This window comes from Abramis brama, assembly GCF_963993115.1.
Source record: "Abramis brama genome assembly, chromosome: 15".
Taxonomy (NCBI): Eukaryota; Metazoa; Chordata; class Actinopteri; order Cypriniformes; family Leuciscidae; genus Abramis; species Abramis brama.
In genome coordinates this window covers 26507311-26532761 of record NC_139977.1, presented here as the reverse complement: position 1 = coordinate 26532761, position 25451 = coordinate 26507311, and the positions used below count along the sequence as shown (strand labels likewise).

Sequence of the window (25451 nt, the reverse complement as noted above, 5' to 3'; positions counted from 1 at the left end):
TTTTATTTTATTTTTTTGATTAAATGTATGCACCCTTGGTGAGCAGAAGAGACTTCTTTCAAAAACATACAAAGAATCTTAACCACACTTTAGACTTGTAGTGTACATGGAACGACATGATTGTGAGTAGCCTATATGATGACAGAATTTTCATTTTTGTGTGAACTATCGAACTATCACTTTAATTCGCATCTAGGATGAATTCTAGGATGGATCTAACACCTGTTCCTTCTCACGCAGTTTTTGTACTTCAGAACTTTATGAACTTTTTTCCTAAGCCTTTGTAACCACAGAGTTGAAAGCCCTCCGTCGACAGTCGCACTGAAGCGTTCTCTCGAGCCCCCTGAGATCTCCTGTTTTCAAAGAATCGTGCGGTTCGACTCCCTGTGTCTTAGTCGTAGCCTCGACCTCCGAGGCATGTGCGTCTCCCACATCCTCCCCTCTTCACGACCCCTCCACGGGCCCATGAGCCCCTTCAGCCCTCCTCAAGAGACGAGGGCCAATGAGCGAGATCTCAAAACTCCCACACATGCCCCCCCTGAGCTTCAGGCTCCAGAGGCCCACACACTCAAACACTTCATTAGTGCAGTTTATCTAGAACGCGGAGTGGAAAACCAGCATGTTGGCTTGTTCAATGAATTGATAAATGTTGTGCTTCTGAACAAAACCTAAAGGTTTGACTTTGTGGCGCTAAAGTTTAACTGCGAGCTCGGCCTGCGGTTTTGTTCTTCAGGTTTTTTAGTGTTACTGACGTAAGTGTAAATTTGGTGCGGAATAATCAACAAGGCCTTGGAATAAACTGTGATCTGCTCTATCGATATGTGATTGCAGTGTAAAAGTGGTTTTACTCTGTGGAAAAAAGATGCGTTCCAGCATGCGTATTTAATTTGAGCAAGTTTATCAGGGTTTATTTGTTTTGTTAGTTTGACCTAACTATTAATTCAGCCAATATGACATTGAGATTGAGTACATGCAATTCATCATTCAATTTAATATTTTCATTACTATACCAGTATTAAAATTTGTATCCATTTAACTCATAAAAGTATTCAAAAAATAATTTAGTTCATCAATACTTTTATCCGTTTTCTTGATTTTCTTCAGTAAATAAATTCAAAGTCGTTAAAAAAGTTTTGGTTATATAAGAAGATATCTCCAAGCCATAACATGATTAACAAAAGTTTATCATAAACAGTTTGCGTGAAGCTATGAAACTGTTTTCTTATTTATTTATTTCTTTTTCTTTTAATTATTTTCTGAAAATGTATATGTACTCAAGCTGTGATTTGTTAAAAAAACCAGAGGGGGAGATAATTGTAGATCTTTTTAAAATGATTTAATTAAAAAATATTTTGAAAGTGTAGAAATTCATTGTAATTCCATTGTAATTAACATGTTTGTTAAAATATGGAAAATAATTGTTTAAACAATTAATTAAATGACATTTTTAACAATTAACTTGACTATACATGTAGTTATACAGTTTACAGGCCATACAGTATAACATTTGTCAAACATTTCAGTCATCTTTCCCAACAAATTTGTTTCCTTATTCCATCTTAGTCCAGGATATATCATAGTGTCGCACACTTTTACTAGGCTTCTTGCAACGCTCAAAATCGATCACCATACTGTCAGAAATGGGAAATGTATGTAACCTACTCTATCAACACTTTGAGGTAAAACTTTGCCATGCTGCAATATTGTTGGTTATATGCTTCCATCTGTACTTTTTCAGTTTTAATGTGAGCATTGATTAATTTATTAAGAGATTTTATAGGTTGTTTGTTCATCACAAGAGTTTTTATGTTTTTTTATATCATGTGTTTGTGTTGATTTGATGCGGTTCCAGCTGTGGTGCTCTGCGGACAGATGCAGGTGTTTCTCAGGTCACACACCTGCGTTTGGGGTAAAGATCATTTTAGAGAAGGCTTGCCTGCGCGTTCCGTTTCAGAGAAGAGAAGAACAAATTATTTTAGCATTCACTGGAACTATTTAAATAATAGAATGACCTGTGAGTTTTATCACATTCTCGTAAATATGTGAGTTTGGAGAAGTTGGAGATCAACTACGTCAGTTTAAATCCTTGAACTTCTCTAACAACGTGTCTGTTAAAAGTTACTTGATCTACGTTTTGTCGCATCTACGTTTTGTCAGGACGCAGTCAAAATAGATGTTGTCTTCAAAATGTGTTGAAATGACATGCTATCACATAAATATTAAACTTCACTATATCATATCATAATTGTATCATCATTTATTTATTCGCAACAGTGCGTTAGAAAAATCAATCTAAGCGTTGGCACGTTGCACGCCCAAAGATAATTTTGTACTTTAGAGGTTTTTTGTAAAACGTTTAATGCTTTTGCATTGTACAGCAGTCAGTAGCTGCAATTTACTTGTTAACGAAACTGGAAATATGTGTTTTTCTGAAAAGTCTCCTGAGTTTTCCTTGATGTTTTATGTGTATGTGTGTTTCCTCTGACTCATTCTCTGATAGGCTTTCAGTAATTGGTTCATTGGCCCCACACACTGCAGGCCCTCCTTTCAGTGTGACACATGAAGAACAGAAAGGAAAACACAGACACACAGTTGACAGCTCACACACGAACGCCCAAGGATGACCCTCTCTTGCATGTGCTGTTATGTGTTTGTGTGGTTGGCAGGTAAGAACTCTTCTTTGCATTATATTTAAGAGCCGTCAAATTCTATAATGGGACCGGACCTAAAACTTACGTGCTACAGTAATATGAGCTTAGCGTAAAGCAGAATGCACGAGTCGAAGATATTTTATTTGAATACTGATTTAGAATAGTTGTGACATTCTGCAAAAGATGGTTTTCTTAAAGAATATTTTATAATATCTTTGTGATGACCTCAGTGGTTCGCTTTAGGCCGAAAGGTGTTTTGCATCCTAAGGCAATTTACAAATTTCTTGCATTTAAAAATATTTGGATTTGATACAAATGTTTGTATGTTTAACTCTTGATTTTGGTTGTCCACTTTAGACATTAATTCTACTTAATATAAGTAACTTTGCAACTACATGTCAACTAACTCTCATTAGAGTATAAGTAGACTGTTAGGTTAGGGTTAGTAGAATAAGTTGACTAATGTAGTACTAATGTACTAATGTAGTTAGTAAAATGTCTGTTGGAGGATCATCAAAATAAAGTGTTAGCAGATATTAAGCAGACAATCTACTAATACTAGTGACGTAGTTGCAAAGTTAATTATAGTTAGTAGAATGTCTCAAGTGGACTATCGAAAAAAGTATTGAAATCAGATAATAATCAAGTCTGTAGTGTTATCAAGCCAGATAATCCACTGTAACTCTCAAACACTCAGATATATGTAGAACACATTGTTCATTTGCATCTAGTATATGTTTAAATGTAGTAATAGTCAGTGTTAACCAATAATTTGAAATCCGATTCACTAAAGACTCAATTTCATGCTTTCACACTCTCAACATATTTTGCTTTTTGTACTAAACTGAATATATTGCGTGAATGGATTTTTGTTCCATTCTCTGACATAAATGATGATGTTTTTTTTCTGCTCATACTGTATGAATGCCCACATATGTGCCATTTTCCCTCAGGCACTGATAAGAGAGGAAAACTGTTTTGCAAGAGAATATAGACAACATAAATCGCCTATACACCCAAGTGATCTGTCTATTCAGGTTTCCATTCTTACATAACAAGGAAATTGACTGTGTTTCTAGTTCTCTAGTCTATCGTAAAAAGGTCTTTTCAGCCTTTTCTTTTATTTTTAACCTTTGTGTTCTTTTACTGTTATACTTTCGACACAGAAAAGTGTTACATTAAAATATCTGACTTTACACTACATCGACTATCACTGTCCTTTGAATAGGTACCATCTAACATTTCATGAAGCTAAACTCAAAAATCAAAATGTGCATAACGAACAAACCAGGACTTAAGAGCTACAGTAATATGAGCTTAGCATAAGGAAGTCTGCAGAAGTCGAGGAAAAAGTATAACTGCTGTTATATATTTTATTTTGAATACTGAATTTGAATTTTTGTAATGTTCTGTAAAAATGGTATTCCTAAAGAATCTTTTAAAATAACACACACACACACACACACATATATATATATATATATATATCGTGATCATTTTTATCAAGCTCGTATATTTAAGTTCAGTTATTTCACTTAAATGACAATTAATAGGTAATTTTAATTGCCATTTAAGTGAAATTACTGAATTTAAATATACAAGCTTGATAAAAATGATCATTCTAGAAGAAAATTTCAGATGGCACTTTTAAACCTTAAATTCAAAATATACAAAATACGGACAAAGCAGGACTCATGATTTCTCCTTTGTTTCTCCTTAAGCGGTCGTTCTGCCCTCCTTCCAAGCTACTTCGAATGTTTTCTACGCCAAAATCAATGGCACGCAAAGTCTGAACTGTGAATGTCCAGATCATAGCTGCCAGGAGGTGTTTTGGTACCGGTACCTTGAGAGTAAGAACACTCTTCAGTTTCTGATGTATGTCAACAGCGCCAGCAGAGAGGAACATGGAGAGAACATCGCAGCCTCTAAGTTCAAGGGTACCGTGTCCACTGTAAAGAACGTGATCTACACCCTGCGCATCATGGAGCTACAAGAAGACGACGCCGGCTTCTATTCCTGCATGTTTAAAACTAAGCATTTTGTTCCTGCTGGATATTACATTATGCCTGGAGGTATGGGCAGTGCTCTCCTTCTCTGTTTTGGTCCCCTACCCTGTTTTTTTCTTGTCAAAACTTGGGTTTCCCATTTTAATGGTGTTGTCGATAGTTCCAGAATGGCAATTTTAGGCTGAAGAAAGTCAAGAAGACCAAAGCAATGAAACTTAGATACTATATTTACAGAGTCATCTTAGTAAAATCACACCAGCATTGAGGTTTCCATCCCTGAAGTGAGGACATCTTCACCTGGCATGAAGGTGGAGATGTTTCCAAATCTTCAGTCTTTATCCTCTTTCATGGTGCTCTAAGAACATCAAAAGATCATGTAGCTTAAAATAAATGACTGATGTGAGACGTGGTAGGAGAGATTCAAACAGCGAGATATTTGGCCTGAGAATCCCAGAGTTCCGTTCAAGCAGGCTTGACTTGTCTGGGATCTTCTGGTCTGGAAAGTTCATGACCTGACATGTTGACTTAGTAGTTGTCTCTTCATATTCAGAATTATAACTCTCACCCATTTCATTGGGCATTAAAAGGTCAGATTTTTTTCTTTTGAATCAGTGTCCACAATGGAGGCAAAAACTGTTTGTTGTCTTGATATTCTTTTTTCTTTGTTCTCCAGTGAATCCTCCAACAGTTCAGCCGCCAACAGCCAAGACCCAGAAACCTACAAAGGTTAACAAAAACAAAAACTGTTTTTGCAACAAAAAAACTGGTGCGGACAAAGTCATGCTGTTAGATGCTGCTGATTTCTTGCTGTTTTATACTGTTTAGTTTGATTGGTTTCTTTGTATTGTGATGCAGGCTGTGAACATTTGGTGCTTTGGCCGGGAATTGGTGCTCTTTTGCTTTTGGCCATTACACTTGCAGGCACACTTTACTACTTCAGTCGTGAGTACACACAGACACACACACACACACATAGAACTCGTATATGTCTTTGTAACAGACTGGTACATCACAGTGGTCAAAGAAAGAGCTTCACAACTTTTTCCATTAATATTTCAATATCCTTTTCCATATGACAAATGCTCAGATGCCCCATGTAGATGTCCATTGTGAAAGTACTTAAAGTACTTCACAGTGCTTATAGTTCAGTAACAGTTTAAACAGTTATTTTATAAAAATGTGTAAAGAATTTAATTCAGATTGGGATTTTATATAACATTTGTGTGAATGTCTCTTTTTTTTACATTGAAACAACAGGTCTACCTAAGAAATGCAGACATCGATTCACCAAGTAAGTTGAGGAGAGATTTCAATGTGTGTGTTTTTTTTTTTAAATCAAACCATTTATTTAATGAATGTTATTTCTAGGATTAAAACATCCCTTAAATGATCTTTTTGTCTTTCAAGCGTGAAAATAAGCAACTAAACAGGAATGTTATAGTTGTGGGTTAATGTTGATTTGCGACACTCGCGCCTCGCATCAGAGTCCTTACATGTGTGTTTGCATTGCCTGTGTCTTGACAGCCTTATTAGGCTCATTGAAATTTTGATAAACACTTAAATAATTTGTTTAACTATATTTGCCAATATCATGAGCTTTTTAAGCTTTTTTAAAATAACTTTTATTATGTTATTTTCTCCATAGGACAAATCCGTTGCGATGAGGTGGAGAACAGACTATTCATCTCCAAACAAAAAGTATCTACAATTTGATAAAACACATTACATACCTATACTTTATAATAAGGTTTTATTAGTTAATATTACCTAACAAAGACAAACACTTCTAAAGCATTTATTAATCTGAGTTCATGTTAATTTCAACATTCACTAATACATTATGAAAAATCTAAAGTTGTCTGTTAATATTATTTAATTGACCTGAGCTAACATGAACTACTTATGTTAACAAATATTAATAAATACTGTAACAAAATGTATTGCTCATTTTTAGTGCATATTAGTTAATAAGACCTTATTGTAAAGTAACCTGTCTATAAAACTAGTGTGTGTGTGAGAATAAAAATAATTGCTTAAAGGGATAGTTCACCCAAAAATGAAAATTCTGTCATCATTTACTCACCCTCAAGTTGTTCCAAACCTGTATAAATGTGTTTGTTCTGCTGAACAAAAACGAATATATTTTGAAGAATGTTTGTAACCAAACAGTTGATGGGCCCTGTTGACTTCCACAGTATGGGGGAAAAAAGACTATGGAAGTCAACAGGGTCTATCAACTGTTTGGTTTTCATTTTTGGGTGGACTATCCCTTTAAATTTACTCACAGTTCAGTGTCTCATTGGACATTATTCAACCAACAGTCCACTTCATGAATTAGATTCTGGCTTGACTGAATTAAACCAGAGCTGAACGTACCACCAGGATCACCACAAAACTGAACTCACCCTAAACCTGGACTAAACCCACGTTTTTATCAAGCTTTGAGTTTTGTTCTTGACAACACAGCATTGTTTAATCTGCGATTGAATGTACAGTTTTCTGATTTCTTCACGCTTTAAATGTTATGCTCATTAAATAGTTTGTATTAATTGTTAAATTAAACTCATGTTTTCTCTCAAATGGGTGTATTATTGAGTGTTTCTGCAGCTTATTTTTCTGTGATGACACTTGTTTGTATGGTGTCCCCCTGTCTTCCATATCTGAGGGTGTGTAGGTTTATGTGTTTGGGTGTTATCAAGTTTCCCTCTGAGGGTGTGTGCTCCCTTTATGAAACTATACCGAATGATATTGCCTGGTGTCTGATCACAGCAAGGATTAGCTTGAAATATTTGTTATGTATCAACTAGACTACCTAAGACTAAATGCACATGTTGATAGTTAATGTGATGAACTACACTACACCTGTGGTTACTGTATAGGACACCTGTGTGAATTTGAGGACTGACTTTATTCGTCCACTAAAACTCACAAAAACACCAGTAAAAAAGCTGGTAAATGACCAACAACAACTAAAATACAAAACAAATTTGGACAAATAACATTTAAAATCAAAAGGACTATTTAAGGGGAAAACGAATACAATCAAAAATTAAATAAAAGGTCTGTGTCAAATAAACAAAATGTGGGTATGAGTGAAGCTGTGCTGTCATTCAATTTGAAAATGCAGCTGTTCTTCCTGATACTTTGAGGCAAATGAACAAACCTCTTCCTGTGCAAAAAGACAGAGCATTATCTCTGTCGCATCGCTCGTTCAGCTTTGAGCTCCTCAGCGCTACACTAAAACAAAACCACCACAGAGAGACCACAGACCTTGCCGCATGGAGAGCGTCACAGACTCTCAACACAAGACCTCCATTACACTGTTTAGCTCTACAGTCTCTGAACTGTTAAAGCAATGTTTTATCATTAGTTTATTCATTTTGATAGGCTTTCAATAATTTAGATGAGTGCAAAAATAGAAAAAAATGATTTTGTTTGTGAGGAAAGGAAAAAATTTTCTTCATTTCTTTATTGGTTGTAGGAAAAAACATGTTAAACCATGTTACATTAAAAATGTTAAAACAATACATTAAATTCATATACCTACATCTAGCATTATTTATTTCAATACAAAAAAGTGCACAAAACTACATTTGGCAAATTATTTATTAGAGTAGGGTCATCTTAAGTGTACAGTTCTTTAAAGCAAAAAAAAGCACATTACTCACAGAAAATATCAGGTATAAGCTGTAAAAAATACATTTAATATCAATAAAGTGGGTATTCGAAAATGAATAAAATACATGTCATACTTGAGGGGTAGCTTTCCTCAAATTATAATGTTCAGAAAAAAGAACTGAAGTTCTTATCCTTTGTTGCGTCTTGATAACTTTCTTTGTGATCTTTGTCTTTACCGATGAGCATCTGCACACATGAACATGAAATAAAAACATTTGTATTTAAAGCCTTTTGAAAAATTACCCAATTACCCATTGTAGGTCTTTATGTTACACTGTGTGCAAAATCTACCATTTTTAATTACCATGTGCGTTCATCTTTGTTCTTTGTCTCAAGACGAAACCATTGAAAGGGACACAAGACCAGTTCATTTGAAGGGTTAAAAATGACAGCATATAAATTATATTTATGAATTACATACATAGAATATCACATTCTTAACCCTCAATGACAAGTGAATACTTCATTTAAAAATATTATATCTAAACACAATACTAGATTCATTGACATCTAAAATACAATTCCATCACTTTGTATTTGAGATTTCATTGCAATCATTTCAATTGTAATATTGCATATACTATAAATATAATACTTTTATAAATTGTATATGTAATATATGTATGTCACTTTATTTATAAAGCACTATTTAAAACAACTGTTTACCAATGTGCTGTACATAGCATAGACATAAACACAATAAAAACAAATAACAGACAATAAAACATATAACATGACACTGTATCATCGATTAAAAGCTATTTCAAACAAATAAGCCTTCAGTTTTGATTTAAAATTTCCTACAGTATGTATGTGTACACATACATATACATACACACACACACATATATATATATACATACTGTAGGAAATTTTAAATCCTACAGTAAAAAATAAAATATATATATATAAATCATATACTGTATATACGCTAAAACAGAACAGATGCATGTTTACAAGCTTATGATATTTTATCAGCCTGTGCAATAATACTAGTAAAATATAATCACACAACAAAATGTAGCCTATAGCAATCTGTCACTTTATGAATGTTTAGAGAAACAAGATAATAATGGACATTGAAAAATCCTGCCATGAATGCAATTAAAAATATTCTAAACTACAATTACATCACTTTGTATTTAAGATTTCATTGCATTAATTTCAATGGTAATATTGCATATACTATACATATAATACTTTCATAAATTTATATAATTTATGAAAGTATTATATATATATATATATATATATATATATATATATATATATATATATATATATATATATATATACATATATATGCTAAAACAGCTTTTGTTTTATCAGCCTGTGCAATAAGTAAAATACAATCACACAGCTAGCCTATAGCAACCCGTCACTTTACAAATGTTTAGAGAAACAAGAGGTAATAATGGAGGACATTAAAAAAATCCTGTCATGAATGCATTTGTGAATGTGTATCAAGTGCAGCTGGCATTCAGAAACTATTATAAGTTACTAAAAAAATATACTAAATCACCCCATAAAAAGCAACATATAACATTTCTGAAAAAATGCACTCGTACTTTGATATGCTGTATAGGCTCTACAGCTTTTGTAATATCTGCTAACTGTTTGATTAGATGAGAGAAACATATAAAAGTTACTTTAGAAGTTACTATTATTTAAGCAAATTCAGGATTTCTGAGACCCCAGTAAAGTCTCAACATGAAGGTATACAACAATCACCAAGAAAGCAGAAGTATACTTACATCAGGTTGTGATCTGTAACTGATCCCTCCCTCTGAGCTTCAGATGAATGGATACAGTGTTTGAATGAAGAGAATCCTAATGCTGTAATTACTGCAGTGACTGAAAGTCTGTTTTTACTGATCCCTCTCTAAACTGAGCTGTCTGAGGTGGGCTGCTGTCTAACTGCATGTAATAATTCTCTGTTGTGGTGTGTGTGAGGATGAGTTGGCCATCTTCCTCCAAGGAATCCCCAGGCAAGCCCCATCCCCCTCATCCCCGTTTTGGGTCTGAGACCCACGTCTCTGAGATCAGGTTCTTTTGGTGAGTCAGACAGGGATCCCCAGGTAAGAAATCAGTGGATGATGAGAAATTACCCAGACTGAGAAAGTGACTCAAAACTACATGGGGGGCCATGGAAACTGAGGGTGGACCGCCTGTCAGAAACTGTCTCTCTGTCTGACTGGAGGTCTTCCTGAACACCCACCGGCAAGATATGAAAAACAGACCTCCCCTTTATGAAGGATCAACGCTGTATGTGAGATTTACTGTACAGTCATAAGGTCTCTGCCTTTGTTTTTGATTAGAGAATCAAAATGCCTTTGTTTTTGATGAAGTGATCAAATGTGTTTTTCTTCATTTTTAGTGTGTTTAATGTGTTTTCTATAATAGTTCATCTTTAGCTCAGCTGTTCACATACATTCAAACCTTTTCTACAGTATGTGTATTATATATAATACACATATTATAGGCTAATAATAATTATAATTATATATATATTATATATATATATATGTTACGTCCCCAGAGTTCTGGGTTCGTTTTATAGTCATTTTGTTCTGGTATTGCTTGTGGTTTGTGTGTTTGTGTTTTTCCACCAGGTAAGATGGCTTCTGTGACTGTTTCGGCAGCTGATTGGTGGTTCAACGGCTGATTGGGACTTGGAACTCCGCCCACTCATCAGTGGCTGCAGCTGGCTGGGCTCTCTAAAAAGCTCAGTTTTGGATCAGTTCTTTCTCTCTGTTCCTGCTTCTGGTTTGGTTTGTACCGTGTGTGTGTGTGTGTGCGTGTGTGCGTGCGTGCGTGCGTGTGTGCGTGTGTGGAGGGGGGGTTTTCTGACATTTTTGATTGAAACATTTGAGAATAGTTTTAAACTGTTTTTGTGTGTTAGTAAACCTAACTTGTGTTCCATTTTTGGAACTTGTAGTAGCAGGACGGAGCACTTGTGTGTTTGTGGATTCTTATAATTTGTACTAATTACCTTTTTTTTTTTCTCTGTTGTTTATAGGGAGTTGGGGAGTAGATTTAGAGCTACCCCGGGGTTTACATACATCACCCGTAGGTATACTTCTCTGTCTAGAAACACCAGCTAGACCTGGGCGGACCACCAGCTGTAAGTTTGGTTAGGGCGCCTTGATCGTGTGCCAGATAGGGATTGTATTTATTTAATTTTTTTTATTTTATTGGGGATTAGTATAGGTTAGGGGTGGGGTCCTTTTTGTTTATTTCTTTGTTTTGGTCCGTCCAGCCCTCCCCTTTTCCCAGAAAATTATTATTGTTTATTATTTACAATATTACCGTGGCTAAATAAAAGCTTTGTTTTTTATACGGTATTTGGTGTTTGTGTCCTTTTCTCGCGCCGCGACTCCATACCTCCGTTGCTGGCATTGGTGGGCCCGAGCAGTGGGTTGTCAGGCTCCCCTCCCTTTGGGGAGCTAGAACGTAACAATTGGGGGCTCGTCCGGGATCTTGGCGCCCCACTGCTCGGACCACCCTGTGCTTGGTGTTGGGGTGTGAGTAAGGCCTAGTAGTGTTGACTTGCATAGTAGTTGTTGTTCTGTCCTGTAGTTTGTTAGTATTTTGTGGTGTTCGTTGAGTACTGAATAGTGCAGGATTGTACTGGATGAGGTGTGAGCATGGTGGCTACTTCAGATGTGGCAGGCTTTATTACGGAGCCCTCATTGGGTTCATTGGTTAACCTGCGTAAGGTTGATTTGTTAGCGCTAGCGGACTACTACAATATTACAGTTGATAGGCAGGCTCGTAAAGCAAATTTAGTAATGGTGATCAAAAGCCATTTATTGAGTCTGTCAAGGGCAGGAGTTATGGCTGTGGAGGACGTGGAAACAGAGGATGAGAGGGAGGACGAGGGCGCCGTAGAGAATCCCTCGCCTGCACGGTCGAAGGGCGGTGTGGGAGGTGGGGAAGCTCCGGTGCCTCGAACTCTGCCAAAGTACGACCCGTTGTCTCCTGTGTCCCCCGAGTCTGTAGAGGTCGCTCGGTTGAAGCTGAAAACGGCCCGTCTGGAAGCAGACCTAAAAGATAGGGAAGACAAAAGGAGGTTTGAGATAGAAATTAGAAAAATAGAGGCAGACAAGGAAGCTCGAATTCACATTCGGCGAATGGAGCTTGAGGCTGGGGTGTCTTCTCACCCAGTTGGCAAGCCAGGTCATTTTGATGTGGGGAGGAACATTGCGGTGGTTCCCCCATTCCGTGAGTCTGAGGTAGACTCATACTTCTCTACCTTTGAGCGGGTAGCTACTGCCCTACAGTGGCCAAAAGAGGTCTGGCCTCTACTCCTCCAATGTAAGCTAACTGGGAAGGCCCAGGAGGTTGTGGCCTCTCTCTCTATAGAGGACAGTTTACATTATGATGTGGTTAAAGCTACCGTGCTGCGTGCCTATGAGCTGGTGCCAGAGGCTTATAGACAACGATTTAGAAATTATAAGAAAAGCGGTAGTAAAACATTTGTTGAGTTTGCCAGGGACAAAGAGTCCTTGTTTGACCGCTGGTGTGCAGCCAATAAAACATGTACTTATGAGGCTTTGAGAAATCAGATATTGTGGGAGGATTTTAAGAACAACCTACCTGAAAGAATCGTGATGCATCTTAGTGAAAAGAAGGTGGCAACGTTGGCAGCGGTCCTGGCAGATGAATATGCCTTAACACATAAAACGGTGTTTACAGCATCCAGTCAGAGCAGGACATCCGCTTCACTAGTGGCCGGTGTATCACGCTCTTCAGACCCTCCTACTGTTCCTAGGAAAGAGGAGAGGGAATGTTTTTATTGCCACCGGAAAGGCCATTTAATCTCAGATTGTTTCTTACTTAAGAACAAGCCTAAGTCACCTCCACCTGTCCGTAAGAGTGTTGGTTTAACTCAGTCTGTTTCTTACCAGGAAGCTAGAAGTGCTAGCGAGGTACTCACAAGGAAACCAGACCTGGTGTATGCTCCGTTTGTGTCTGTAGGGTGTGTTTCATGCACAGGGAAAACTGAAGACCTGGTGCGGCTCAGTCAGTTATCCTTACAGATGTGTTGCCATGGTCTGATCAGACATACTGTGGTTCATATATACTTTTGTGTGGTATTGAAGCTAGCCCAATTTCTGTGCCTTTACACTGGGTTTACTTGCATTCTGATTTGGTTTCAGGTCGGTTCCGTGTTGGGGTGGTGCCTACGCTAGCAGTGGAAGGGGTAGCATTATTGCTAGGAAACGACATTGCTGGGGGTAAGGTGTCTCCAGTACTAGAAGTAACAGACAGACCACAATCTAATGTCTCTGACATTGCCCTGGTTCAGAAGTACCCTCAAGTGTTCCCTGCATGTGTTTTAACAAGGGCACAGGCTCACATGCAGGGGGATACAGTGAATTTGTCTGATACTATTTTTGAATGGGTTGAAACTGTAGATGTGGAGTCTAAACCAGACGGGTTACCTTCTGTGCAGGATGAGAAAGGGGGATGCGGAGTAGCTGGGGCGGGCTGGGGCGGGCTGGGGCGGGCCAAATAATTTCATAAAAGCGGGACCCGCGGGTTGGAAAAAAGCCGACCCGCGCATCACTATCGTGTGCCACTTCACCCGATTCCCGTGATTGGAGAACCGTTTGAGCGGGTGATTATTGACTGTGTGGGTCCATTACCAAAAAATCGAACAGGTAACCAGTTTCTGCTTACCATTATGTGCAGCGCCACTCGGTACCCGGAGGCTATTCCTCTCCGGACAATTACAGCTAAGACAATTATTAAGAGTCTGATTAAGTTCTTTTCCACCTTTGGTCTTCCCAGAGTGATCCAGACGGATCAAGGAACTAATTTCATGTCCAAACTGTTTTCTTCTGCATTAAAAACATTGTCCATATCGCACCAGGTCTCCAGCCCTTACCACCCAGAGAGTCAAGGGGCTCTTGAACGCTGGCACCAGACGCTCAAAACCATGCTGAGGAAGTATTGTATGGAAACAGGTGCTGACTGGGATGAGGGGGTGCCCTTTGTTTTGTTTGCTGTTAGGGAAACCGTGCAGGAATCGTTGGGGTTCAGCCCTGCTGACCTTGTGTTCGGACACACACCTAGGGGTCCGTTAAAAGTGTTAAAGGAGCGTGTTCTATCTGATGCGCCTAGTAGCACCCCTAAGAATGTGTTACACTTTGTAAGTCAGATGCGGGAGAGGCTGCATGCTGCTTGCATGCTAGCTCAGGAGTCTCTCTCTTCCTCTCAGTCACGTATGAAAAAACAGTATGATAAACAAGCAAAAGACCGTGCGTTTTTGCCCGGGGATCAAGTACTGGTTTTGTTACCAATCCCAGGTTCATCGCTGTCTTGACAGTTTTTCTGGACCGTATGTTGTGGAGCGCAAAGTCAGTGATACTAATTACATTTTTAAAACACCAGATCACAGGCGCTCTTCTCGTTTGTGTCATGTCAACATGCTTAAAGCCTATCATGTGCGTAATTCTTCCGACAACCCCTCTAGTGCTCCGGTTCAGTCTGCGGGATCCAGCATGGCGTTGGTGGTGCCTGTGCCTACTGTGGACCTAGAGGAGAACAATAATGATGGTTTGGAATTGCGTCACTCATTACAACCGTGTAAACGTCTTAGTAATTCAGAGATGCTACAAAACTTACCTTCATTAATGGAACATTTGGATGACAGTCAAAAAGATGATCTTGTGTCTCTAATACATTCTTTTCTTACTGTGTTCCAAGATGTACCTAAGAGCACGTCTGTTTTGGCGCACGACGTGGATGTAGGCAGTACATCTCCTATTCGCCAACATCCCTATCGGGTAAACACAAAAAAACGTGAGTTAATGAAAGGTGAGGTTGAATACTTGTTAAAACATGACATGGCAAAACGTAGTCACAGTGCTTGGAGCTCCCCGTGTATTTTAGTTCCGAAACCAGACAGCACGTCCCGTTTATGCACGGACTACCGTCGAGTAAATGCAGTAACTGTGCCAGATTCCTATCTGCTGCCTAGGATAGAAGACTGTATTGACCGGATTGGTTCGGCTGTTTTTGTAAGTAAACTCGATTTGCTTAAAGGTTATTGGCAGGTGCCCCTAACCCCACGGGCTTCTGACATTTCGGCTTTTGTGACCCCCGATAACTTTGTACAGTATATAGTTATGCCATTTGGAATGTGCAATGCACCCGCTACTTTTCAGCGTTTAGTTAACATTGTGTTTGATGACGTTTCCAACTGTACAGCTTACCTTGACGACGTAGTAATATACTCATCCACATGGGCTGAACACCTCTCCACATTGAGGTTGGTGTTCCAGCGTTTGGAAAACGCTTCGTTAACCCTCAACTTGGCTAAATGTGAATTCGGTAAAGCTACTGTAACATATCTGGGGAAACAGGTGGGTCGTGGCCAAGTGCGTCCCATTGCTAGCAAGGTGGACGCTATTGCTAGCTATCCTGCCCCTAAAACACGCCGTCAGTTACGTCGATTTCTTGGAATGGTGGGTTATTACCGGACTTTTTGTAAAAACTTTTCAACGGTAGTAGCACCCCTAACCACCTTGCTAACCACCTCTGATCCTACAGGGATACAATGTTTGTATCACTCATGTCAAAGGAACTTCCAACGTAGTTGCAGACGCGTTGTCCCGTGTTTACCAGGACTAATTGTGTGCAAAAGGTGGTTTGCACACCTTTTGGGGGGGCGTGTTACGTCCCCAGAGTTCTGGGTTCGTTTTATAGTCATTTTGTTCTGGTATTGCTTGTGGTTTGTGTGTTTGTGTTTTTCTACCAGGTAAGATGGCTTCTGTTAGTGATGGGCGGATCGATCCTTAAGTATCGATACTTCGATACTGACGTGGTATCGAAAAGGATCGATCCTCACATAAAAATATCGATCCAAATGTGTGTTTTTTTACCAGTAATTTTTTATTAATTTAGCACGCAATTCAGTGCATAAAATAAGCTTCTAAGTGGAAAAATAATCGAATGTTAGCGGATAATTGTGTAGGATCATTTATATACTGTCTATGTGTAGGATAGAACTTTTTCTCCTAGTCATCTGGATACAAGACGAAACCAATCAATCACAAAGAGCGTTCGATGCTGGTGCTTCGCTGAGCTCACAGGCCCAGTGCGTTTGGGAAACGAAGCCTTGCTTAGATGACAGAGAAACAATCGGGTTATTTCGCAATAAACAAACCAAAAGTGTACATAACGGTTCAAAATGTTGACGTCAGTAAGATTTTTTTTAATGAAATTAATATTTTTATTCAACAAGGATCGATGCATTAATTTGATCAAAAGTGACAGTCAAGGTAGACTGTTAAAAAAAAATCTACTTCATATAAATGCTGTTCTTTCAACTTTGTTCATCAAATATTTCTGTATAAATGTATCATGGTTTCCACAAAATTATGAAACTGTTTTCAACATTGATAATAATAAGAAATGTTTCCTGAGCAACAAATCAGCATATTGAAATGAAATATCATCATGACTGGATTAACGATGCCGAAAATTCAGCTTTGATCACATGGATAAATTACAGTTTACTATGGCATAGAAAACAGATAGCCTTTGTTAAATTGTAATATTACAGTTTTTACTGTAGGCTATTTTTGATCAAATAAATGCAGAAGAGAATTAAAAATCTTACAGACCCCAAACTTTTGAACAGTAGGCTAGTAGTAGGCTAGTACTATAATTAGGGTAGTTTTGTAAAAGTCACTGACTAATTACAGGCGAGTTGAGAGCACAAATCACAAAATATTTAGGGCTAGTAGTTATGAAAACGTATTCAGATTTAGCATATTAATGATGCATTCACCTCATAAATCATGACACATGGCTCTAGCACAGGAAAGTGCATACAAGTTCAAGTGCATGCTTTTAAAATAAAAAAGTATTGGTATCGGTATCGATATCGGCGATACTGGCCCTGTATTTACTTGGTATCGGATCGATACCGAAATTTGCAGTATCGCCCATCACTAGCTTCTGTGACTGTTCCGGCAGCTGATTGGTGGTTCAACGGCTGATTGGGACTTGGAACTCCGCCCACTCATCAGTGGCTGCAGCTGGCTGGGCTCTTTAAAAAGCTCAGTTTTGGATCAGTTCTTTCTCTCTGTTCCTGCTTTTGGTTTGGTCTGTACCCTGTGTGTGTGTGTTTGGTTTTCTGACATTTTTGATTGAAACATTTGAGAATAGTTTTAAACTGTTTTTGTGTGTTAGTAAACCTAACTTGTGTTCCATTTTTGGAACTTGTAGTAGCAGGACGGAGCACTTGTGTGTTTGTGGATTCTTATAATTTGTACTAATTACCTTTTTTTTCTCTGTTGTTTATAGGGAGTTGGGGAGTAGATTTAGAGCTACCCCGGGGTATACATACATCACCTGTAGGTATACTTCTCTGTCTAGAAACACCAGCTAGACCTGGGCGGACCACCAGCTGTAAGTTTGGTTAGGGCGCCTTGATCGTGTGCCAGATAGGGATTGTATTTATTTTATTTTTTTATTTTATTGGGGATTAGTATAGGTTAGGGGTGGGGTCCTTTTTGTTTATTTCTTTGTTTTGGTCCGTCCAGCCCTCCCCTTTTCCCAGAAAATTATTATTGTTTATTATTTACAATATTACCGTGGCTAAATAAAAGCTTTGTTTTTTATACGGTATTTGGTGTTTGTGTCCTTTTTTCGCGCCGCGACTCTATACCTCCGTTGCTGGCATCGAGCAGTGGGTTGTCAGGCTCCCCTCCCTTTGGGGAGCTAGAACGTAACAATATAATACACATATAATATATAATACACACATCATATATATGTGAAATATTATATGTGTATATTTCTTCAGTGTCATCTGAAATTTTCTTCTAGAATGATCATTTTTATCAAGCTCGTATATTTAAGTTCAGTAATTTCACTTAAATGACAATTAATAGGTAATTTTCATTGCCATTTAAGTGAAATTACGGAACTTAAATATATGAGCTTGATAAAAATCATCATTCTAGAAGAAAATTTCAAATGGCACTTTTTTAAAACTTTTTTCACATTTTCAATGGCAAATGGCTTTTGCATCTGAACTCTTCATATATAGCCTACTGTAAGCCTAAAGAAACAATTGCAAAAAATAAATGATAATAATTGTAATTAATATATATATATATATATATATATATATATATATATATATATATATATATATATATATATATATATATATATATATATATATATGAGTGTGTAAAATTATTTTATTTAAATTATTATCAGGGTTTTTTTGTGCAATTGTTTATAGGTGACTTTCTAATGTTGCAAACACTAGCCAATGTTAACAACTACAACAACAACAACAATAATAACAATAATAATAAGTATTATATACAGTATATAACACTTATATAACACTTAGGCTACATTTGATAAAATAACAAAACAAAAAAAAAAATTATAGAATGTGTACACCTAACTGGGTCTTCAACAGATTTGTTTTTGTTGATAATGTCGTAAACTCATATTTCCACTATCCAACTACATGGCCAATGTAAATGTTACGTTAATTTCCAGGACAGGAGACGTAAATGTACCCACATTACGTCAGACCGTGTTGCGACCATAGGGTTGCGACATAAGAAAGAAAGGGGGCGCTGTTGTTAGTGATGTAACCGTGTGTGGGCAGCATCCCCTTCACATTCATATTATTTAGAGACTCTGTACGCCTACAGAGCAAAGGTGGTCTGAAGCTGTCGTACAAAACAATTGAATATCTTTCCACTCTTCTTGGGAAACGTTACATTCTGATACCGTCATGACGTCAGGTGATATGCAGACCTGTTTTGAGTTTTTCCTCACCGAGATAAGATAGCACAAACACACTTTTTTAAGCGAAACATTTCACAAAATGGAGATTTGAAATCACAAAGTGTCTCAAATGAAAACAAAAAGTGTCGTGTTGCGTTCTGGTCCTCAAATGTTAGACGAACATGTTGATATTTGACGTAATGAACTACACATGTGGTATTACTACACCTGTGTGAACCTGAGGAGAACTGACTTCATACATACACTTATTACCTTGACACCCAATTAATTAAAAATAATTGCAAACACTGGTTCAGAAAAGCGGTTGTGGACAGTAACTAATTGCTTAAATGCTTAATTAGCTACATTCTTTCAAGTTGAGTCAGACACACTAGTAGTGGCTAAAAATAAACATGGTTCCTCGATCAGTATAGCCTTCTTTTTACCTTTAATAGGCTACTTAAGTGCATTAAAAATTAAATAATTTCGTACATCTTAAGTAAAATTGGAAATGAGTAGGCCTGCTTAAATATAGGTTACTGGAGTAATATTTGATTAGGAAAGGCTATCTATCTAGGCCTATCCTACCTTCTTCAAGTACTAGGCCTACTTGATTTGAGTAGCCTAACGTTATTTCGTCTGCAGAAAAGTGAGGTTAAGATGCATTCTTTTTGGGTTATCCATGCATTAATAACTGTTTAGCTTTTAAATTCTGCATTGGTGGGCTGCATTTGTTAAAGTATATCATGACTACAATTTTCTTAAGACGTGTGTGAGTGAATGAAAGTGAAAGAAATGGAAAATGTCTTTGAAAGTGAGCGTGAGAATATTCCCTTCATTTAATTGTGCATAAATAGATCTTAGAAACGTAAACGAACAAAGGACATTGAGCACAGGGCAAAAACATTCCGTGCACATCTGTAATAGCCTTTGTACACCCTAACGACACATTTTCTAAGCTGGATGAAGGTTAGGGGTCCAGAGTTGCAGTACAGCCCCACTCAGAGGAGCGCGTCATGCGGTTTGACGCGCGATCAAAGAGCTGCGCGCGCCGGTGCAAGTGCTCGTGCTGCTGCTAGTGCATAGACCCCCCTTCAGGTGCACGATGAGAGCATGCTGCACCACTGCACTGACAATACGTCAAGCCACTTAAAAAACAACCACCACCTGTTTTATAGACCAAATTTTAACAATGATCCACATCGATCCAAAATAATAATAATGTACATACAAAAAAATTCTACATAAACCATTCTGACAGAATTCTACCTAATCATGTAATAATGAGAGATGTTAATAACTTTAGCCTTACTTGACCTACATGGTATACTTTTTTATATATATATTGCACAAGTACAATTTCAAATATTGCTGTTTCTTGTATTGTTTTATGGTTCCCATAATTGTTTTACAGTTTAAATTGTGATTAATACCATATAAGGCATTGTGACAACTTACACCAAAGAGTGTGACAGCATCCCCCAATAGCTGCTGTGTATATAGTATATACAGAAACTAAAAGTAGTGAAATGATTATAAACCTTATCTTTACTACATGGAATGTACTCAAAAATTTGACTGTGCACCTGTAATTCTCCATATTTCTATGCTGTTTACTTACCATTCAGTTACCATTTGTTTCTGGGCCACTCATTTTACATCTTTAAATGTTATTTATTTTATATATATATATACAGTATGTATGTATGTATGTAATGCCTCAATTAGTAGTGACAAAACATAGTACATTTATTTTCTTTAGTACAGTTTTGCAGTACAGCTGAAAACCAAGACAGTGAGGGTTTGGGAGGGGCAGACGAGGAGATTTCGTTTCATCCTTTCAGTAGTTTTGTTCCTGTCGTTATAGAAGAACTGAATGTCTGTGCTGAGAACTGAAAAAATGTTTCAAATATACATTGGATTTTGTGTGAGTTTGTCGCTCTTCTATGGTGAGTTAAACATTTTCTCTTAAATTGCAATTACATTATATGAAATGTAATGAAAGATATAAAAGTGTACAGGATGGACAGATTGTTTATGATTTTGATTAGACCAAATATAATTTGCATGTTGTTTTTATGTACAGCCGTTACAATCATTTAAACTGTAAATAATATTTTTTATTTAACATTTAGCCTAACTACCTCATCACAGAAACTGCATGAAAATGATACAACACTTAAATGATTGCTTAAAAGTATAAAAAGCTATACAAGTTTCTTTCAGTTAATTCAATGGTGAAACAAGTTCATTCTATTTTCACACCACTAAATGCAGAGAAATTCAGTTGCACATGACTTTTAATGTGACCATGAATGCAGAGAAATACACATGGTATTTGTTCACACATGTATTTATTAATATGGTCACATTAAAAGTCATGTGCAACTGAATTTCTCTGCATTTAGTGTGACCATTTCTGTTTAAATCAGATTTAGATGGTATTTGTGAATTTCTTAATCTAAACACATCTCTTTGTCTCCAGGAGTCTCTGCAGAGATCTATAAAGAAGGAGCGAAGGTTCAAGTTCTTTGTGACGTTAAACAGTCCGGCACCATGACATTCTGGTTTCGAATAAACAGTGCAGGTGCAGACTTTTTATTCACTGTTAAACAAGACGAAGTAAAGGAAAGAACCTCTAATATGAAATACATTACAGACAAGACCGGTGGTAAGGTACATTTGGTCATTAAATCGTTCGAGAAAAAGACAGACAGTGGTGTTTACACCTGCGCAACCATGAACAGCAATAAACTCTTCTTTGGAGGGCTGACTGAAATTAAAGGAGAACCAGGTGGGTATCTGACTGTTAAACATTATCATTTTCAGGTTAAATCAGAAACACTGATCATAGCTGATTTTTCAAAAGGGTCATGCGATATATGAGCACTGCAAAAATAATTTTCGTCTTGTTTTTCATTTAAAAAAATCCTGAACATCCTTAAAACAAGATCAATTTAATTGAGAAGCAAAACTACATATATGAATCATTTGTTTTGAATCAATTGCAATTTGTCTATATTTAATTTTGGTACCTTATTGAAAAATTCATTTGTCCTGTTTTTAGCTTAGATTTAACAACAACAAAGTGAAGGATATGCTTAAAATAGGGGGAAAAAACTTGCCAGTGGAAATATAAAATTACATTAGAGAATAATATCATTGGATCATATTTGCTAATATTTCTGTTTCAGATCCAACAACCCAACCTCCAAAACCAGCAGAGCCGATCTTAGTGACTACAACAAAATCTACAACAAAATCACCGTGTCCATGCCAAAAAGGTTTGTTGTGCTATATATATATGCTATTATGGTAATTGAAAAATAAATCTTTGTATTATAAGACAGCGTTGTAATGATTAGGAGGTGTATTTGTTCACAGGGAAGTCTGGTTTCATCTGTGAGATTTGGATATTGTCTTCTCTCGCCTCTGGCTGTGCTCTTCTCCTCATTCTGCTGATCGTCACAATTTTGTACTGCAACCGTAAGTCAAATCCACACCTTTTAAATTCTTCAAAGTGCTGTAGATGATGTTCTTATTTACTTTTTTTTTTTTTTTTATGATTATGGATCATGTACAAGTTTTGGAACATATAAGTTATTGCACACAGTTACTGCTTGACTTGAGCACAGACATTTAAAACATATCCACAATTATGCTAATAATAGCCTACATGTGTAAATCCATTTTTCAATGGTGAGAAACAATAACTATGCATGCAAATGATTTTCAAAACTCCTACACATAATTATTTGGAGGACATGTAAGAACAATTACACTATTCTTAATCTATAAAAACACAACCAAAGATGTATTCACACTTACAAATATTATAAAACATGTTTTCATGATTTTTTGACTGATTAAGTTTTAAGTTTTTTATAAATATTGTTGATTTTTTTTTTTTAAACTAAAATCTTTTTGTAAAATGTTTTTTCATCTCTAGGTTTAAGAACAAGACGATGTCCCCACCATTACAAAAGACAGTAAGTCACAATGACACAAATTATCATTAAATGGATAGTTCACCCAAAAATCACCCTCGCCCTCAAGTTGTTTTAACCCTGTATGAGTTTCTTTCTTCTGCTGAACACAAAAGAAGATATTTTGAAGAATGTCTGTAACCAGACAGTTGATGGACCCCAGTGACTTCCATAGTAGAAAAGAAATAAGTCAATGGGTGCCGTCAACTGTCTGGTTACGCATATTCTTCAAAATATCTTCTTTTGTGTTCAACAGAAGAAAGAAAATCATACAGGTTTGGAGCAACTTGAGGGCGAGTACATTTTCTTTTCCCTTTAATACAATACAGTTTCTATTCAATATCTCAATTTGTAATTTTCAGACCTCAACCCAGACAAGTCGGCCACGCTAAACTGCCCAACAACCACTTCTAGCTCCAGTAAAGAAGCAGGAAAGTTTTCGTTGGTTCAGTTTTCTTCTCATTAAGTACATTTAAAAGCGGTTTCCTCCTTCAATATTATTCAGTCTCTAGAACGTTAAATCTTAATCTTTCAAAATGATAATGTTTCTGAAATGAAATTTTTTTATAGTTATGTCTTTGTATCTGTTTCTGTCACTGACAATAATCAGATATTTTCTTTATGTGGTTTTTGATAGTCTTAATCTGTTCCTGGTGAAATGTTTTATGTTTTGCTTCAATGTAGGCTTGTTAATTTGGGCTTATTATGGCTTTAAATTGATGCATTTGTGTGGTGTGCAAGTGCGGCTTTAAAGTACAAAGTTGTATAATTGTAACCTGTTTAAAATAGATTTCTGCCATCTGCTGGCTGTAAGTGATATGAACCTCAGATGCAGTCTCATACATTTTTTACTGAGAAACTCAGCTTTACAGAACAAATTGCTTTCCTACTGATGTCTGTTTCTACATTTAATTGTAAATAAATGAAAATCAATTGAAAATAAAAAAGGATCTTGGATGAAGTAATAGGCCTGTATCATGCATTCATCCTAGTGACATGAAGAATTTAAAATGAACAATCTCAGTATAAATAACCCAGGAGGTGACAGCACAAACAGTCAGTAGTCACAAGCTGCCCAAGAATAAAGTAATCTTCCAGATATGCTGGTGTCGTTAATGTGTAAATACATTGCAGGCTTGATCACAACATTATGATTTTAATGTTTTACTACATTCTTTGTAAACAACAGACACTCAGAAATAATGTCGGAGTCTGGTAACACTTTAGCGTAAAATTCTCACTATTAACTAGTTGCTTATTAACATGCCTATTACTAGGATATTGGCTGTTTATTAGTACTTATTAAGCACATATTAATGCCTTATTCTGCATGACCATATTCTACATCAGTTAATCCCAATACCTAAACTTAACAACTTCCTTACTAACCATTAATAAACAGTAATTAGGAGCTATTTGAGGCAAAAGTCATAGTTAATATAGTTAATAGTGAGAATTGGACCCTAATCTTGTGACCCAGAGTTCTTATTTAGTTCATCTTTACTTGCATAAAGATTAAGAACAAAACAAACTAAAAAAATGATTGTATTAATAACACAATAACGTCTTTGAACTCTTGAGGAAGACCTGCCTGGATCCGTTCAACATTTCATGAGCAGAAAGAAACGTTTTTGTTAGACAATGCTTGGTTTAAAGGTTGTATTTCAGTTTCAGTCATGAACTATGGATGCTATTTAGACATTTGATGTTAAGCAAAAGGGTAATTTTGCGGCAGCCCTTAAACCAACACAACTGAGTTAAAGTGAAAGTGAAAGATTCTGACTTTTACCGCATGTATGCAACACCTGTGATCTTATTAGGGGTTCTGAAAAGTAAGTGTAAAACCTTGAGCTTAAGCTAAACGATTCTCATCTAACTTCATGAATCAAATGGAAAAAAAACTTTAACATTGCAACAGGACATTTTCCTAAGTGAATAAGGCCTTAAAGGTCCCGTTCTTCGTGATCCCATGTTTCAAACTTTAGTTAGTGTGTAATGTTGCTGTTAGAGTATAAATAATATCTGTAAAATTATAAAGCTCAAAGTTCAATGCCAAGCGAGATATTTTATTTAACAGAAGTCGCCTACATCGAACGGCCCGTTTGGACTACATCCCTCTACTTCCTTCTTTAATGACGTCACTAGAACCGTTTTTTGACTAACCTCCGCCCACAGGAATGCTCCCTCAACTCTACCGAAATTCGTTTATGTACTTGCGCACTTCTTATAACTTACTGTGTTTACTCAGCTCTTACGGTGATTTTCTGAAGTAAAACTGACGCTTCATCTTTTGTGTGATGTACAATAAACTTTATTAAACTCATCAGTATATGTTTGATCATCATTCAGACAGCAGA

General features: G+C 36.7%; 2 protein-coding genes across 5 annotated transcripts; both read left to right on the top strand.

The window, feature by feature from the left end:
- The first annotated feature begins 784 nt into the window (after positions 1–784).
- cd8b (cd8 beta) lies at positions 785–7234 on the top strand. Of its 4 annotated transcripts, none has more exons than XM_084136410.1 (7): positions 785–1909; positions 2501–2666; positions 4373–4723; positions 5331–5423; positions 5513–5599; positions 5915–5948; positions 6303–7234. In XM_084136410.1, exons 2-7 carry the CDS (start codon positions 2621–2623, stop codon positions 6319–6321), a joined length of 630 nt encoding a protein of 209 aa, XP_083992536.1. In that variant the 5' UTR covers positions 785–1909; positions 2501–2620; the 3' UTR covers positions 6322–7234. The 4 variants fall into 4 exon arrangements, with proteins under 4 accessions (XP_083992536.1, XP_083992539.1, XP_083992537.1 ...); XM_084136413.1 differs by having other exon boundaries at positions 1784–1909; positions 4539–4723; XM_084136411.1 differs by lacking the exon at positions 785–1909 and having other exon boundaries at positions 2402–2666; positions 6303–6355; positions 6979–7234.
- Positions 7235–20922: 13688 nt separating this feature from the next.
- cd8a (CD8a molecule) lies at positions 20923–24059 on the top strand. Its single transcript, XM_084136899.1, has 6 exons — positions 20923–21057; positions 21594–21902; positions 22303–22392; positions 22493–22594; positions 23058–23097; positions 23457–24059. The coding sequence occupies exons 1-6, from the start codon at positions 20985–20987 to the stop codon at positions 23506–23508; spliced, it is 666 nt and encodes a 221-aa protein (XP_083993025.1). The 5' UTR covers positions 20923–20984; the 3' UTR covers positions 23509–24059.
- The last annotated feature ends 1392 nt before the right edge of the window (positions 24060–25451 follow it).